At 36.4% G+C, this 19,447-nt stretch overlaps 1 protein-coding gene across 13 annotated transcripts in view; it reads left to right on the forward strand.

The window, feature by feature from the left end:
* EPB41 (erythrocyte membrane protein band 4.1) overlaps positions 1-19,447 on the forward strand; it is a 178,563-nt gene that overhangs the window by 86,242 nt on the left and 72,874 nt on the right. For all 13 annotated transcript variants that reach the window (XM_043909494.1, XM_043909499.1, XM_043909497.1 and 10 more), the window contains exons 4-7: positions 577-681; positions 3,428-3,470; positions 13,630-13,705; positions 15,514-15,732. In XM_043909494.1, the coding sequence (XP_043765429.1) occupies positions 577-681; positions 3,428-3,470; positions 13,630-13,705; positions 15,514-15,732 (443 nt within the window). The remainder of the gene's footprint in view (positions 1-576; positions 682-3,427; positions 3,471-13,629; positions 13,706-15,513; positions 15,733-19,447) is intronic.

The following is a 19,447-nucleotide window of genomic DNA, read 5'->3' on the forward strand; positions in this document are numbered from 1 at the left end:
TGATTTTCTAGGTAGAGGAATGTTAAGAAATTATTTGGAGCACAATTGTGAGAGTAATGTCTATAGAGCATCTAAAATCTTATAGTTTATGCATTTTTCTGAAAGAGATGGCAGTGAGTTGAGACACAGCTCATTGACTTGGGGCTTTTGATCTGGGAATGATAGTCTGATGATTTCCATAGCCACTGTTAACTATTAGAGTCGACAGCTGATTTAGCTATTTCAGGTGCTCACAGTGACTGACAGGAGCCCATAGCAAGCTTCAGGAAATATCGCACCAAAAATAAAGAATATAATGTTTAGGATGGAGGGCGGGGGGATGCTCAATGCAGGGAATGTGGGATTTTGCTTTGAATTGTAGCACCATTTCCAAGCAACCATGTCTGTGTTGCATATTTAAACTGACAAGTTAAGAAACAGGATTTTTGTTACATTGTTCTATTTACACTGGGTAGCCATCTGAAAGTGTTAGTAACCAAGGAGAAAAAAGGAAGTTGGAACCTGACATTTTATGTTATTTCATGATAAATACAAGAATGAGTGGAAACCTCAATCAAAATATGTGTATCTTTGCAGAAACATGCTAAGGGACAAGATTTACTTAAACGAGTGTGTGAACACCTCAATCTTTTGGAGGAAGACTACTTTGGTCTGGCCATTTGGGATAATGCAACCTCAAAGGTGAGAAGACTGCTTGAAATATAAGAAACTGAGCTCCCCAAATTGCTTTTTTTTTTTTATTATCAAACATATATTTGTATTTCTTCCTATGCTGATTTTGAAGCGGATAACTACAGCAACTAGCTTGGTCCTCCCTTGCCAAAATTGTTTTAACTCATTTATTGTTGTTAAGAATGTATTTATGCCTGCCTCTCCAAGATACAGTGTAACTTAATAAGGTAAGCTTGAAGGTAACTAAAAAACAATGTCTCTAAAACCACAAGATTGAGGGCAGGAGGAGAAGGGGACGACAGAGGATGAGATGGTTGGATGGCATCACCGACTCGATGGACATGGGTTTGGGTGGACTCCGGGAGTTGGTGATGGACAGGGAGGCCTGGCGTGCTGCAGTTCACGGGGTCGCAAAGAGTCGGACACGACTGAGCGACTTAACTGAACTGAAAAAACAATGTCTCTAAAACCACAGCGAAAAGCTTTCTGCAGCTGTTAGAAAATTCTCCCATGAACTGAGAAAAATACTCTGAGAAGTGTTTTGTGTTATATAGTCTCAGTGAGATAAAATCAGATGTTTTTATATTATGTGTGTGTACCCCATTCAGGTTTATGTTAGAGTATCTGAGAACACTTGAATTTGGCATATAAATGAAGTCAATGAGTGCCGGTGCCTATTTTTTTCTTTAACCTCATTGTTATAATTTTTCTATGAACCAAATATTCTTAAATTGCTGGGAACTCGTTCATCTGAAGGCATTCAGCAGTGAAAATTCTTTCAGTTTACAGTTGAACATCCAGGGCTTACATTGGTACAAAACTGTTAGTTGCGTTGAAAACTTTTTGCCTTTGTTAGGGTCATATGCCCTCTGTCGTATCAGCAAGTTTTATTTCCTTATAGTAGTTCTTACTACCCTATTTATTTTTTAATGAGAAAACATTAAATTGCTTTATTTATATTAATTTATGTGTTTATGTATAAAGTAATGTTAAAAGTGTCCAATATAAAAGCTGAATTTGTTTGTTTATACAGCAAAGTACAAATCTGGCTATGTAAAAAAGGGCTTATTGTCCCCCTTCCTTAGATAAAATATTTCTGGGCAAAAAAGTTGATGTCTCTGAATCATCATCTAGTTTCAGCTTCTCTCATGTTTGCAAGAACCTCTTCTGGGGAAGTCAGTGGACTAGTGAATTCAGGAAACATAAGGGCCTTTCCCCCATTCTTTTGAGAAACATTTTCTAACTGTCTCTAAGAATTTAAGATATATTGATTGTTCACTATTAACCTTTTCTATGGGCTTCCCTGGTGGCTCAGATGGTAAAGAATCTGCCTGCAATGCAGGAGACCCAGGTTTGATCCCTGGGTCGGGAAGATCCCTGGAGAAGGGAATGGCAACCCACTCCAGTATTCTTGCCTGGAAAATCCCCATGGGCAGAGGAGCCTGGCGGGCTACAGTCCGTAGGGTTATAAAGAGTGAGACATGACTGAGTGACTCACACATACCTCTTCCATTAGACTGACAGCCCCTTGAGGACAAGCACTATTTTTTAAGGACAATCACTATTTTTAAATCCTTTTCTGTAACTTTGGTGCCTAGCACACAGAGGTATTCTACCAATACCTTTTGGCTAAATAAAATGCCCTGAAGTGAATAACTGAACCTGGGTCCCCTGCACTGCAGGCAGATTCTTCACCATCTGAGTCACCAGAGGAGCCCTCAAAGTAATATTTAATCAAATGTAAGATTGTGGTGACCAAGCTCACTCCTTGGGTAGGGCGGGGATGGCCACCTTGGGCTTTGCCGTTGGTGGTACAGGGTGAGGAAGAGACACCTTGCTCTTCTAAATACAACTGAAATTCCATTCTAAACTTTTGGAAGAGGGAACAATGAGGGGGCGGGGGTTGGGAGGAGGCATGGAATGGGCTCCTAGGGTGCCGATAATGATATATGTTCACTTTGATAATTTATTGATCTGTACATATGTTTTATGTACTTTTTTGTATATGTCTTATGTCAATAAAAAAAATCTCTTAGTTCAATCTAGAAATTTCTGTCTTTAAACATTTCTCAAGTTGCCTATGGAATGGTGAGGCTGTTTTAAAGTGCTGTTAATTTTGCATGGTGGGTTGAGGAGTCCTGCCTTCGTGGTGTGCAGACTTTAACTGTGGTTGGAGAACAGTGAAGGCAGAAATTAGTGTGGGCAAGAGTAGTCAGAGAAAGCAAAACAGTATTCATTCAGTAAACATTAACTGAGCACGAACTGCGTACCAGGTACTGTGCTGACGTGGAGAACTTGAATGATACTGGAGGTTAAAGTTGGAGGAAAAATTAAGATCCGGGTGATAGCAATAATCCTGGTTGTAGAGCCTTACAGAATAATAAAAATAGCAAGTGCTTATTTAACACTTCTTACTAAAAACTTTATATATATATTAACTCTTTTAATCTTCACAATAACTCTGAGGTAGGCACTTCCTCTAATATCGCATTTTATTTCCTCTAATAGATGAGGAAACTGAGGTACAGAGATGTTTAAAATCACTAAGCCAGGAAGTAGTAGACCTAGGATTCAAGCCCAATTGTCTGACTCCTTGTTTCTCTGTTTAGAAGTGCTATACTATGTGAAACAAATGCAAAGAATGTTGGAAATGTAGGTTGACCTGGAGGCACTATTGGAGATGATCAGTAACCCTGCTTTTCTGTGGTTAATGTATTTTGGAGTTCTATGTGAATGCCTTTTCTTCTTTTTACAGACATGGCTGGATTCTGCCAAAGAAATAAAAAAGCAAGTTCGTGGTAAGTGAATATAGCCATTTTATGGCACGCGCTCTCTTTTTTTTTAAGTAGGTCAGAGGATTTCCAACCTTATTCTGGTGGTGAGTCACTTTAGAATCCTGGCTATGGCCTATGGCTTTGAAATTGAGATAAAGCCTTCCTTTGAAAGGTAGAGATTCCATAATAGAAAAGTACAGCAGAGGTAGACACTATTGAGATGTAGGTCAGATCTTGATTTCTTTTTTTTTTTTTGACAACTCGGCAAAATAGGGGAAGATAGGAATGACAGAGAGAAACAGAAGATGGACACAAACAAAGAATAGAAAAGAAAAGGATTTGGAGCCAGTTCTCAAAACGGGAGTGATTGAAACCATAGCAGCCTGCAGTTGGGAGTTTGCTGCCTGATCCTGTTCCGTTGAAATTGTCCTGGACTATTGAGTTCTAACCTTCTCCATGTTTTCCTCTTTGTAGTTCTTTTTTGTTCCTTTTCAGCCATCTTTTTTCAAATCAAACTATGTAAGGAACTGTGGAAGGAACAAAAAGAATCGAAGAATGGAAATCCTTTGCCAGTGACCCTTTTTTTGTTGTGGCTTTCTCTTCGCTCTGAGCCCATTGACACAAAATACTGCTGAACACCATGCTCAGACTTGCATGTTGGGATAGATTTTTCTAGCTTGAAAATGTCCAGATGAGTATTTTTATGAGCTTCACAGGTGGCACTAGTGGCAAAGAATCTGCCTGCCAATGCAGGAAATGCGGGTTCGATCCCTGGGTGGGGAAGATCCCTGGGAATAGCAAATGGAAACCCACTCCAGTATTCTTGCCTGAAAAATTTCATGGACAGAGGAGCCTGGCAGGCTACAGTCCATGAGGTCGAAAAGAGTCAGACATGACTAAGCACATACATGGTATTTTGTAGCCCCTGGCCCAGTAGACTAAAGGGTAGAGACTTTTTCCCTCCTGTTTATGACTAGATGTCCTTTTAGTTTAGTTTAACTTTATTTTTATTTACTTATTTTTTGACCACAGCATGCAGGATCTTAGTTCCCTGACCAGGTATTGAACCCATGCCCCTTGCAGTGGAAATGTGGATTCTTAACCACTGGACCACCAAGGAAGTCCTTAGTTTTGTTTATTTTTCAGGAAACTTGTAGGAACTGCAGTAAATGTTATTAATCATGATTAGTAAGTTGTAACTGTATCACCTGAAAACAAATTTTGTTTTTCATTTGTTTCTGAAAGAAAACGCTTTTGTTTCGGTAAAATGTTTCCCTTTAGACCCTGTTTATTTATATTTCTTAATTTGGACTGGCAACTCTCCATATTTGTTCCCTGCCTGTAAAATCTCATTTTAAAATGCAAGTCAGAATAAAAAATATTCAGAATAGTTGAGACATGACAAGAAAAAACATGATTCCAAGCCCCTTTCAATGAGGATACTTTTTATATTCAATATTACTCAGGAGTAAATGATTGTACAAGAAAACTCTTTATGAAGAAAAGTTAAAACAGAGTTTATGATAAGTAAAGAAGAATATCTAGTAGATTATCTTCCAAGCTATTGGGGGAAAAAACTCTTGCTAAGAAAAATAACCTCAGTGTTTGTCTTTTTTTTTTTTTAAAGAACTTTGCAAAATAGTAAACCTCTTTCCTTCAATATGGGAAAGAAAAACCATATCTGTAACAAAAACTTTAGCATCAAAATGTAAATATTTCATTGTGCCAAAGAGAAGATTGATATTTATCTGTTGCAAAGATTTTCAGTTCAGTTCAGTAGCTCAGTTGTGTCTGACTCTTTGTGACCCCCTGGACTACAGCACGCCAGGCTTCCCTGTCCATCATCAACTCCCGGAGATTACTCAAACTCATGTCCATCGAGTCAGTGATGCCATCCAACCATCTCATCCTCTGTTGTTCCCTTCTCCTCCTGCCTTCAATCTTTCCCAGCTTCAGGGTCTTTACCAATGAGTCAGTTCTTCACATCAGGTGGCCCAAGTATTGGAGCTTCAGCTCTAGCATCAGTCCTTCCAATTAATATTCAGGACTGATTTCCTTTAGGACTGACTGGTTGGATCTCCTTCCTGTCCAAGGGATTCTCAAGAGTCTTCTCTAACACCACAGTTCAAAAGCATCAATTCTTCAGCACTGAGCTTTCCTTTATGGTCCCACTCTCATATCCAGATGTGACTACTGGAAAAACCATAGCTTTGATTAGATGGACTTATGTTGACAAAGTAATGTCTCTGCTTTTTAATATGCTGTCTAGGTTGGTCATAGCTGTTCTTCCAAGGAGCAAGCGTCTTTTAATTTCATGGCTGCAGTCACCATCTGCTGTCATTTTGGAGCCCAAGAAAATAAAGTCTGTCACTGTTTACATTGTTTCCCCATCTATTTGCCATGCAGTGATGGGACCGGATGTCATTATTTTAATTTTCTGAATGTTGAGTTTTAAGCCAACTTTTTCACTCTCCTCTTTCACTTTCGTCTAGAGGTTCTTTAGTTCCTCTTTGCTTTCTGCCATAAGGGTGGTGTCATCTGCATATCTGAAGTTATTGATATTTCTCCCTGCAGTCTTGATTCCAGCTTGTGCTTTATCCATCCAAGCATTTCACATGATATATTCTACATATAAGTTAAATAAGCAGGGTGACAATATACAGCCTTGACGTATTCCTTTCCCAATTTGGAACCATTCCATTGTTGATGTCCATACAAAGATTTTGGGTTTTTAAAAATATAATTTTATCATATAAGTAATAATATATACTCGTGAAAAATTGAAACATAGTGAAAATATATCATGAAGAAAGTAAAAGACCTCTAAATCCTACCCTCCAGATAGGATCACTACTAAATTGGTGTAATCTGCAAGATTTTTCTAGGCATATATAAATTTTGCTTTTCAAAAACACAGTTATGTTGTACATTGTTTTGTATTGTGTTTTCTGTGTGTTATGTCATATGTACTAATAGTTTAAAATTTTTAAATATGAAGTATGGAATTAAAAGACCCAGATGAATATGAAACAAGATAAATTTCCCTTTTCCCCTGTCCTTTAACTAATTTCTTGTGTTCTTTCCAGAGATGTTCTGAGTGTATATAGACAATACATTTTAATATAAATATGTATTTAATGTGTGTATTATATTTTATATATAATATACTTTACAAATATATTTTGAGATAAATATATATATTCTATATGTATTTAATATGCATATGCAAGTAATCTTTAATATAAGTTGGATACTCTTTATATTAACATATATAAATTCATTTCATTTGTTAAAATTTTTTTAATGATTATAAAGTTTTAGCACCATATATATATATATTGGGTTGCAGTGAACATATATAAAGGGCTTCCCCAGTGGTACAGTGGTAAAGAATCTGCCAGCCAACGCAGGAGACACAAGAGACTAGGGTTAGATCCCTGGGTTGGGAAGATTCCCTAGAGTAGGAAATGGCAACCCACTCCGATAGGTCTTCCCTGGTTTCTCAGACAGTAAAGAATCTGCCTGAAATGCAGGAGACCCAGGTTTGATCCCTGGGTTGGGAAGATCTGGAGAAGGGAATGGCAACACACTTCAGTATTCTTGCCTGGAGAATCTCATGAACAGAGGAGCCTTATGGGCTATAGTCCATTTGGTCACAAAGAGTCAGACATGACTGAAGTGACTTAGCACTTAGCACTCATGCACCTAGATGTATCTGTAGTAAATTCCTAGAAGTAGAATAAAAAAGTATGAATATTTAAATTTGTAATAGATATTCACCAGCAAATTTTTTTTCTGTATTTCAAAAAAATATAGAAAAGTATGAGTTAATGTAGCATATACCCATGTACCCACCCCCAGAATTAACATGGGTTAACATTTTACATTTAAAATAGAACAGTACAGGTAAGGTTTATCTCTTTTGTTTTCCTCTGCAAAATCTGTCCGTGGAAATGTATTTTCATGAATTTGGAGTGATTCAGTCCATGTTCTATTTTTCTTTCACATATACATACCCAAATACAATAGACAGCATTGCTTTGTCTGTGTTTTTGAAATTTCCCTCCAACCTAATTTTTTCCATTTGAACTTTCTTCTAAGGTCTATCAGTCTCTCTCCCTTCTCCCAGCTTAATTTTTAGCTTTCTTTAACTTCCTTGGTTCTGAATGAGAGCGATCTCCCCTGCTGAGTTGGGCTAGCTACTTCCATCTCTTTCTGACATAGCACAGAGCAAAAGCAAGAAATACTTATACCTTCTGAAAAACATATAAAAGAACACAAATTATGTTTAAGAAATTCTATAGCCCAGAGTTTGCTCCTTCTAAATGCATCCCCCTCTCCTTCCCCTGCAGAGGTCCTGAATTTTGTGTTAATGATTCCATCATATTTTTTAAATGTTTTTTTAGTACCTGATGTATGAATGTTTCATACAATAAATATTGAAATATTAAAATTTATGTTTTACCTTTTTGAACATCATGTGCTGTGTGCTGAAGTAGCTCAGTCATGTCAGACTCTGCGACCCCATGGACTGTAACCTGCCAGGCTCCTCTGTCCATGGGATTCTCCAGGCAAGAATACTGGATTGAATTGCCATGCCCTCCTCCAGGGGATCTTCCTGACTCAGGGATCGAACCTGCATTTCTTATATATATAAATTAAATTATATAGCAGTCATAGTGACTAGCTTTTCTTATGAACATGATTTTGAAATTCATCTCAGTTGAAAAGAAAATTTCACAAATCAGTTCTTATTCTTTACTATAAGTGATATCCTCTGACTTTTTTCTTTTCTGGCTGTGCCGTGTGGCTTGCAGGGTCTTAGTTCCCTGACTGGGGATTGAACCTGGGCCCTGGCAGTGGAAGCACCAAGTTCTAACCACTGGACCACCCGGGAATTCCTCTTCTGACTTTTTTTCTTTTATACTTTATTTCATTTTTAAAAATGCTGATTTTGACTCACTAAACTGATTTCACAGTGGGTCATGAGTTCACAGTTTAAAACACCCCTGATTTAACCTATATACCTTAAGGTGGAATTGCTAGATTATAGAGTATGTTTGTTTTCAGTTTTATCAGATATAGCCAAATTGCTGTCCTTTAAATTGAGTGTAATCGTTTACATCTCCACCAATAGTGTATGAGATAGTTCCTGTTTTCCTGTGTACTTAGAAGGCAGAAATTAAAATGTTTGGATATAATTTCAGACTTAAAAGTTGAAAGAGTGGTACAGAGAACTCCTCAATACCCTTCAGGAATACATTTGATTCCTCAGATGTTGGTATTTTACTACATTCATTTTTTCTTTTTTTTCTCTTTACTTATACACACACATGACATTTTTTCTGAACCAGTTAAGAGTAAGTTGCATCATAGCAGCACTATTCACAATAGCAAAAAGGGGAAAACCACCCAAGTGTCCACCAATGGATGATGGATAAAAAATGTTATATATATTCAATATATACCATGGAATATTGTTTATTCTTGAAAAGGAATGGAACACTGATACATGCTGCAGCATAGATAAGCCTCAAACATGATGCTAAATGGGAGAAAATGGACATAAAAGGCCACATATTGTTTGATTCCATTCATATTAAGTATAGATCCATAGAGACAGAAAGCAGACTAGAGGTTTCCAGGGGCTAGGAGGAGGGTGGCAAGGCTTAATGGCTACAGAGTCTCCTTTGTGGGTGATGAAAACGTTTTTGAAATAGAGGTGATGGTTATACAACATTGTGAATATACTAAATGCCAATGAATTGTATCATTGAATGTACTAAATAGTATAATTTGAAATGGTTAATATTATGTGAATTCTACCTCAGTTAAAAAGAAAAAACAGTAAATTGCTGTCGCAATAGCTTTCTACCCCTAAATACTTCAGTTTGCTTATCCTAAAAGCTAGGATTTTTCTCACATAGCCATAATACAATTACTAAAAGCTGGAAGTTAGCATTGAAACAATACTATAAATTATAGACCTTGTTTGTTAGTTGTGTCAATAATATTCTTTATAGCAAAAGTGCAAGGTGATGCTTTGCATTCAGTTGTCACATTGCTCTAGTTTTCTTTAATCTGGAACAATTCCTTAGTCTTTAAAATATTTCATAACTTTGATAGTTTTGCAGAGTCCAGACTAGTTATTTTGTGAGTAGTCACTTTGAGTTTGTCTGATGTTTCCTCATGGTATATGAATCTTCAGGTTATGTACTTTTGTCAGGAACGTCGTTAAAGTTTTGCTGAGGTAGAAGGCAGAAATTTTAGTGTTAAAAAATATTAGAGCTTTTCCAGTCTCCATTTTTTTCTAGTTCAGAATTGTGAAAGGAGTACAACAAGGCTGTATATTGTCACCCTGCTTATTTAGCTTAAAAGCAGAATATATCATGTGAAATGCCAGGCTGGATGAATCACAAGCTGGAATCAAGATTGCCAGGAGAAATACCAACAACCTCAGATATGCAGATGACACCATTCTAATGGCAGAAAGTGAAGAGAAACTAAAGAGCCTCTTGATGAGGAAGAAAGAGGAGAGTGAAAAAACTGGCTTGAAACTCAGCACTCAGACAACTAAGATCATGGTATCCAGTCCCATTACTTCATGGCAAATAGAAGGAGAAAAAGTGGAAGCAGCCGTAGATTTTCTTTTCCTGGGCTCCAGAAGCACTGGGTATGGTGATTGCACCCACGAAATTAAAAGACACATGCTCCTTGGAAGAAAAGGCTTAACAAACCTAGACAGCATATTAAAAAGCAGGGACATCACTTTGCCAACAAAGGTCTTTATAGTCAAAGCGATGGTTTTTCCAGCAGTCATGTACAGATGTGAGAGTTGGACCATAAAGAAAGTTGAGTGCCAAAGAATTGATGCTTTCAAATTGTGGTGCTGGAGAAGACTCTTGAGAGTCCCTTGGACAGCAAGGATATCAAACCAGTCAATCCTAAAGGAAATCGGTCCTGATGAAGCTCCAATACTTTGGCCACCTGATGTAAACAACTGACTTATTGGAAAACATCCTGTTTCTGGGACAAATTGAAGGCAAAAGGAGAAGAGGGTGACAGAGGATGAGATGGTTAGATAGCATCACTGACTTTATGGGCATGAATTTGAGCAAACTCCGGGAGATAGTGAAGGACAGAGGAACCTGGCAAACTGCAGTCCCTGGAGGTCACAAAGAGTCGGACACAACTTAGCGACTGAACAGCAGCAGCAGCATCCTCATATGACCTTCACAACAAAGCTGTGAGATCAGTTACTTTATGTCATTTGTTCACTCAACAAAAATTTCTTGAGCCTCTGTGATATGCCAAGCACTGTTATAGGTGCTCGGGGTATATACCATATATAAAACAGAAAAAAAAAAAAAAAATCTTACCTTCAGGAATTTCCTTTATAGTAGGAGACAAAGATTATCCTTTAGAAGATGTGTGTGCATGCACACACACACAAAGTGTGTTCACTGGTATAAAAGAGTGTATAGTGAAAATGGGTCTCTCTCTTACCACTTCCCCCTCACCTCTCAGTTTCTCTCCCCAGGAGTTCCCCTTTCTAGTTTTGTAGCCACTATACCTGGTTTACTGTGTATCCTTATAGGGACAGTCTTTGCCTAGATAATCATTCCTGTAATATATACTTTTTTCTACCCCCAACATTTACAGTTGCTTTCTGTATATACTGTTCTTTGCCTTGATTATTTTTTTCACTCAACAGTGTGCAATGGTGATGTATCTTTTCTTGCTAAATAAATATATTTAGGTTGTTTCCAGACATTTGCTGTTACAATGTCTTATACATGTATCACTTGACCACTTTTAAGTGTTTGTTTAGATACATTTATGGAAGTGGAACTGCTGGGTAAAAGGGTATATACATTTTATATTTTGATAGACATTGTCAGTTGTTCCCTGCAGTGTTGTACCATTTTATATTCACATCAGCAATAGAAGAAACTATTTATTTTCCCTGCCAACCATGGGTGATATCAAGCTTTTTATGTCAGTTAGCTCAAAGAGGGGAAAAAAAATTACACATTGTAGACTATTGCTTATTTGCTTTCCTTAATGTTAGTCTTCCTACCCTGTTAAAAAAAATGCCATTTATATATGTTATGAAATAACTAAATTTATGTTTAAAGTTCTTAAATGCTGAATTCACATTTATTGAACATTCTTTTAGCTATCTTGTTTCCCACATTGCTTTGTTTTAGCCAGTACATTTTTTTTATAGGTAGCATAGAAGTCACCTTTTTTTTTTTTTTTTCATTTTTTTATTAGTTGGAGGCTAATTACTTTACAATATTGTAGTGGTTTTTGTCATACATTGACATGAATCAGCCATGGATTTACATGTATTCCCCATCCCGATCCCCCCTCCCACCTCTCTCTCCACCCGATTTCTCTGGGTCTTCCCAGTACCAGGCTCGAGCACTTGTCTCATGCATCCAGCCTGGGCTGGTGATCTGTTTCACCCTAGATAATATACATATTTTGATGCTGTTCTCTCAAAACATCCCACCCTTGCCTTCTCCCACAGAGTCCAAAACTCTGTTCTGTACATCTGTGTCTCTTTTTCTGTTTTGCATATAGAGTTATTGTTACCATCTTTCTAAATTCCATATATATGCGTTAGTATACTGTATTGGTGTTTATCTTTCTGGCTTACTTCACTCTGTATGATGGGCTCCAGTTTCCTCCATCTCATTAGAACTGATTCAAATGAATTCTTTTTAATGGCTGAGTAATATTCCATGGAGAAGTCACCTTTTTTTAAAACCTATATGGGAATTATGAGTTAACAGTGATTAGATTGATATTTTTATCATATCAGAAAATGAAACAATAGATAATGTTTTACAATATTTGAACTGTAAATACTACCCCCCTATCCATTTGCCCCTTTTATGAGAAATAATTATATGGTTGCTTTTCTATCTAAGTTCCATTTAAAGTTTTGGAGATATGAAGCATTAAAAGTGAGCTGATGGTAGACATTAAGAGTGACTAGATTTGAGACAGGTTTGTTGCACTGTCTGGAATTCGCCTTTTAACTCAATTTTTGAAGGAAAATTTCAACCATTTCCAAGAGACTCTTGTATTAAATGTTTCAGATGTTTAAAACTACATATTCATTAAGACATTCAAACTACTTCAGGTTGTAATTTGCATTTTGTCATTGCAACCAATAGTAATAAAAATGATATTTGGAGATTAAATACTATGGATGTAAAACAGAACAATGTTTGAAACAGATGTATGTTATAGGGTATAGAGTCCAATGGTTAAAAGTATGGGGTTTGGAGTAAGAGAACCCTGGATTCATTAGCTATGTATTTTATTAAGCCTCTGTTTCTTCATAAATAAAATGAACTAATAGTAGTACCTACCTTTATATAAGAGAGCTAGCTTAGTGCCCGGTAATGCAGTAAGTACTGAACAAAATGAAGCTCTTATCATCGTAACCAGTCATACTAAGATCAGGCACTACCGTTTGGGAAACCAACAGTCATGTTAAAAAACCTAGAACTGGCAGCACGTAGCTGGGGAAATTGAAATGCATTCTCCGCTTAATTTTTGCTCATAACCCCTGATTTTCCTTGTATATTAAAAGTGTAAAACACTTGTATGAGTTTTAGGATTGAACTCTTGTAGTTTTCATACCCAAAATATTTTATTAGAACTATAGTTTCTAAGAGCCACGTATATTGCCTCTTCCTTCTTATTTCTAAAGTAATCTCCTAATCTCACCCATATGAATGGGAAGAATGTTTTTGTTTATTTGACATAATGTTGAGAGATGTCACAAATAAGTAATGCCAATACCAAAAGGAAACATCCATGAATCACTTGAAGAACTTTTAAGGGCCCAGAGTGGTATGTAGATCACATTTTGAAAACCATTGCTACAAACATGTTGACCTAGAGGATAGTTTCATGTTATTTTGCTTATATTGTTTATAAGCAAAACTATTAAGTGTGATAATAAAAAATGAGATAATCTCTTAGATGTTCTCTAAACAACTTTCTTATTTTTCTTTTTAAATAAGGGTAGTATTTTATCCACAGAACAAAAAAGTATCAATATTAGAAGACCTCAGGGGAAAAAAATATTTAAAAAAATGTTTTTAGGTAATTCTAACAACCAGAAACTTGGACATAAGAATAAAATTCTTTATTTTTACAGGTGTCCCTTGGAATTTCACATTTAATGTAAAGTTTTACCCACCTGACCCAGCACAGTTAACAGAAGATATAACAAGGTAAATAATGTATTAAGTTAAATATGTAATAAGTAATTTCATTATCATAAGGTCTGGGGAGTTCTTCATTCAGAATTAAAGAATTATTAAAACTAAGATAAAAAGTTTCTAGTTATTTCAAGGCAGGCTTACAAATAAGTGAGCCTAAAAACCTCAAATATCTGTGACTCACCTGGAGGAAATTGGTGGGGAATTAACCTTGCTTATCAAGGATATTATGCCATGCTGTGGACAGGGACTCTATAAATCATACCATCCTCCAAAGAACAGGACACAAACAGAGTGGCAAATAGCTCTGCTGTTTTTTGTTTTAAATACTCTTCTCTCGTGATGTTCTTTCTTAAGGGATCATAAAGCTAAAGTCTCAGTTTTCTTATTTTTTCTTCCTATTCCTCTTTTAAATTGTAGGATTTTAAATTGTAGGATTAGGTATGTGAACTGAATCTTTCTCAGTAATTTTTGAGCCTGCTTAATTTATGAAATAAATCTTGTAAATAAAAATTTATTTATGAAATAAATCTCTTTAAAAACAGCTTACTGATTCCGTTTAAAAAAGTGTCCTTTATTGGAGTCTATGTAAATATTAGCAAAAAAGGAAAATGGAAAAACAGTATCTAATAAAAAGTACTATAGTACGTATTTCTATTCATAGCATCTTACGTAGAGCCTTATATATACATAGTAGGTATTTGGCAAATGTTTGTTCAATTGAATTGTTGTTGAGAAACTACTTTCTAATTCTGATTTTGCTGTCAACTATCTGATTTCAGACAAATATATTCTCTCAAATAAGAGAATAACCTAAGACTCCTAAAAAGTCTGGTTGTTAAGTACTGTGAAGTGCCTATACCATTAAAAAAGTTATCTAGTTATTCTTAGTACATTCTTGAAGTTGAGATGCCATATTTCTGCCTGAAAAAATTATCTTGGTTATTTCTTTTTCACAAGTAATATTTTCTCTTAGAGTTGTTACTTACTCATCTTTCTTTCGGAGAAGGCAATGGCACCCCACTCCAGTACCCTTGCCTGGAAAATCCCATGGACGGAGAAGCCTGGTAGGCTGCAGTCCATTGGGTCGCTACGAGTTGGACACGACTGAGCGACTTCCCTTTCACTTGTCACTTTCACACATTGGAGAAGGAAATGGCAACCCACTCCAGTGTTCTTGCCTTGAGAATCCCAGCGATGGGGGAGCCTGGTGGGCTGCCGTCTATGGGGTCGCACAGAGTCGGACACAACTGAAGCGACTTAGCAGCAGCAGCAGCAGCATTTTTCTTTGTTAAGGTTTATTATATATACAAATAACAAATCCCTAAAATTCTGTACTAACTACCTATGTTTTAGAGGAGTTGAAGACTCTTACGATTTGATTGGCATTGCTCTGACTTTTTAAAAGACATGTGTGTAGTGACTAATCATAGACAGCAAAAATGATTGCTGATACATATGTTATTCAATATCTTCTTATGGTTAAAGCCAAGATATGATTCTAATTAATCATGGCCCTGACCTCCTCAGCCCTTGTTCTGACTGAGTTAACCAATTCAGACTCTTTTACCAAACAGGAAAACTGGAAGGTATGATTAAATTGGAAGAACCCAGTTCGGGCTGTCTGACACTGAAACAGTACGATGAACAACTGTATACCTTCTGCTTAGATTGAACAGTTGTTAATATTAACTCATATTTACTTAGCCACTCTTTTCCTTCCTCCCCCCGTCTTTCCCATTTTGTTCCTTCCTCTCTCTCTGTATTTTGTTATTGTTTCCGTCGCCGACATAGTAACGTCTTTTCTCTTTTGGCTGTAGGTATTACCTGTGTCTTCAGCTTCGGCAGGACATAGTGTCAGGACGTCTGCCCTGTTCCTTTGCAACCTTAGCATTACTAGGCTCTTACACTATCCAGTCTGAGCTGGGAGACTATGACCCGGAACTCCATGGCACAGATTATGTTAGTGATTTTAAACTGGCCCCAAACCAGACCAAGGAACTTGAAGAGAAGGTCATGGAACTGCATAAGTCATACAGGTAAATATGTCTCCAGGGTTTGGTCTGTCTTTACTTTGACAATAAGTTTAAATCCTTGACCTGGGATGATTTTAGTGTTCGCCTCCGTGGGAACTGGTGACATAGAAAGAGTCAGCTCGAGATCAGTTCCCTCCCAGTTCTTTGGGATTCTAAGCCTTCTGAACCTAAGTTTTCAGAGTAATGGGTGCTGCATTGTTGGATGAAAACTAAATGAGGTAATATATGTAAAGCACTAAGCAGAGTGTCTGGCACATAGTAGGTGCTCAATAAATGGAAGCTATTATTACTATTGCCTTTTACCTTTTTTTTTGTTTTTGTTTTTTAGATTTAAATGTATTATACTGTATTAGATACCTTGAGATCCTTAGAGCAGAGGTTCTTAACTTGGGGTCTTTTTGCAAGAATAGACTTAAGAGGGCTCATAAAACCCATGAAGATATTTTTAAATTCTTTCTTGAATTCACTAATTTTTTTTTTTCATGAAAATAGTTGGTAATGTGAGAGGTATAACACAGTGGTCAAGAACAAGGGCTTTGGTCAGACTGAGCTGGGTTGAATTCTTGTTCTGCTTGGTTCTAGCCTTGTGACCTCAGGCAATTCACTTAATCTCTCTGAACCTCAGATTCCTTATATGTCTGATAGAGATCATTACCTCAGAGGAAATAGGGTGATCCATAGGATTAGAAAAGGTCATAGGTGTAAAAACTTAATACAATGTCTTACACATAGTAAAAATTTAATAAACATTAGCTAATATTAAAGTCCCAGAAAAATGTGTTTATTCCTACCATATATCCTATTGTTATTTGAGTGACTTCTCCGAGCTAAATTTTATAAGCTGTCTAGGGATATCAAGGAGAATGTCTGATCCTGGCCTTGAGTTGGCACCTTGAATTATGTTAGCATGAAGTAGGCTAGGATGCCCCAGAAGGTCACACTGCTGAGAAATCCTGAGTGGTCCTACAGTAGTCTATCTAGCTGTTGAACCATCTTATTTTCCTGAGAGTGGTTCCAATAGGATTGCATGGATTCAGATGCTTCAAATAAGAGAGTGTTAACTCAAGGTCCCCCAGTTCTAGTTGCCTTATTCCTGCTGTAGGCTCCAGTCCCTCTGTCATGAGAACCATAATAAGAACTTTAGAGTCTTTCATCTATGTAACAATAGTCTTATTACAATCACCCCACTCTCATGAGATCACGCTGTTTCTACAGAGAATTGCCAAGGTTTGTTTTTCAAGTTTGGGTATATACATTACAATGCTCTGATATCTAAGACCACTAATGAATCACTTTTAACTAGTTGATGATTCTAACTTAAAGGATGTCGTATTGTCCTTAAATACGTGTTTGCTGATGGCAGTTTAGTCACTACATCGTATCCAACTCTTGCAACTCCCATGGACTATAGCCCGCCAGGTTCTTCTGTCCATGAGATTTCCCAGGCAAGAATACTGTAGTGGGTAGCCATTCCCTTCTCCAGTAGATTTTCTCAACCTAGGGACTGAACCTGTGTCTTCTGCATTGCAGGTGGATTCTTTACTGCTGAACCACCAGGGAAGCACAAAATATGTGTTTAAGATACTTATTTATATTCTGATTATAATTCCAGAAATTTTTATATATATATATATATATGTATATATATATGTAAAATACATGTACACAAAAGTAAGTGGTAGAAAGAAACAATCAATTAAAATTATTTGTTAGAATGTCAGGATTGTAGGGAAGTGTTCTTTTTACTAATGATTTAAAAATAATTTTTATTATTAGTAGTATAATCTTTGAGCGATCAATAAAGTGGTAAAAGAAAATATTTTACTGCTGCTGTGGAGCACAACAGCAGAAAATAGTGGTGTTGGATTATGATTGATGCCTTACTTCTGTCTCTGATGATTTTGATGTATATTTGATCATAATAGAATTTCAGGTTTGGGAGGACTTTGCAGTCTAAATTTCATGCAATGTTTGATTCTCCTTTATGCATTGTTAACATAATCATCATCATATCCTAAGCAGCTAATTATTATGTGTCTGTTATTATGTGCCAGATACCATGCTAAGCACTTTATGTATAATGTCATATTTAATCTTTATAACCACCCTTTGAATTAAGCCGTGCGTGCTCAGTCACTTCAGTCATGCCTGACTCTTTGTGACCCTATGGCCTGTAGCCTGCCATGCTCCTCTGTCCGTGGAATTTTCCAGACAAGAAGGGGTTGCCATTTCCTACTCCAGGGGATATTCCTGACCCAGGGATTGAACCTGTGTCTCCTGTGTCTTCTTTATTGGCAGGTAGATTCTTTACCACTGCGCCACCTGGGAAGCCCTTTGTTGAAATGGTGGAGCACAGATCAAGGCAGTTGGCACCAAACTGTTCTACTAGTCATTACATGCTTCACTAGGATGCACTTTTATTTTTTAACTTGCAGTTAAAAGATGAAATATTTTAAAATCTGCCTGTTCACTTAAAAATTTTCATGATGAATAGTAAAAAGTATTGATTCTTTTAAATCTTAAATACATTCTGCTTAATATTCTGTGTGATTTAATAGGAAGTACCCAGAAAGCATTTGTACTGCATACTGAGGTACAACAGCTATCTTGAGAAAACACACTTGTATAATTGTTTTACGTTCTCAGCTGAATTAGTCACTTTTTTTTAATGCAACACCTTTTTCACTTGAAAAAATAACTATGATTAATGACTATGATTATTCAGATTTGGTTGTTTGGCATACATTTTCTCAAAAAAATGAAATGAGCCAGTGCTTTAAGGGTTGGTAAACAACTATTTGTTGCTAATGAGAAAATTCAAGCTTTTAAGAGAAAATCAGAATTTTGTAAAACTTCTATTTGCCATCATGGTCTTGACAGGCTCCAAATACTTAAAAGACTTTTCTGATGGAGTTGGTGATGACTCTAATGCATGTGATTCTCTTCTTTTAATACTGTACAATGAAATGTGTTAGCATTTGAAGGATTTGGATTAGTCAACGAATATTTTTCAGATGTGAAATATATGATGTTATAAAATCATGCATAACTATAAAAGGTCCATTCGAAATGCAAGATAGGCCAATGGATTTTAATATAACAGGTTACAAAAGTTCACCATTATGTCTTCAGATTTCACATTGGAAACCCCCTTAGGAAACTGCCATTGTTGAGTTTTAGTGTAGTAAGTATCAAAGAAGAATATTTTTAATCATCAATTCATTTTCCAACTACATATCTGTATGAACTCAGGTTTCTTCTTATACTACAACCAGATTCAAATATTGCAACAGATTGAATTCAGAAGTAGTTAGAAGACAGGAGAATCCAGCTGTCTTCTAAGTCACACATTAAAAAAATTTTATAAATATGGAAAACAATGCTGCTCCTTTACAACAGTTTGGGAAAATGCTGTTATTTTTTTTAAAAAAATTGTTAAAATATGAGTTTTTTATTGTTATTCTTTAAAGATTTAATCAGTAGTTTCAAATTGTATTAATTTTACCTTCTGTTATAGTAAATATTGATAGAAATAACCCACATTTAATAAAAGCTCTTTAGAGTCCTCAGTAATTATTGAGAGGGAAGGGATCCTGAGGTCAAAATTTTGAGAACCACTGAGCTAAGCACTAAGGCAAAAGCCTGGGCTCTGGAGTCAGCCTGTCTTACTTTGAATTCAGTCTCCATTCCTTATTAGCTTTATGATCCTTAGTAAGTT

This window comes from Cervus elaphus, chromosome 8, assembly GCF_910594005.1.
Source record: "Cervus elaphus chromosome 8, mCerEla1.1, whole genome shotgun sequence".
NCBI classification, from domain to species: Eukaryota; Metazoa; Chordata; class Mammalia; order Artiodactyla; family Cervidae; genus Cervus; species Cervus elaphus.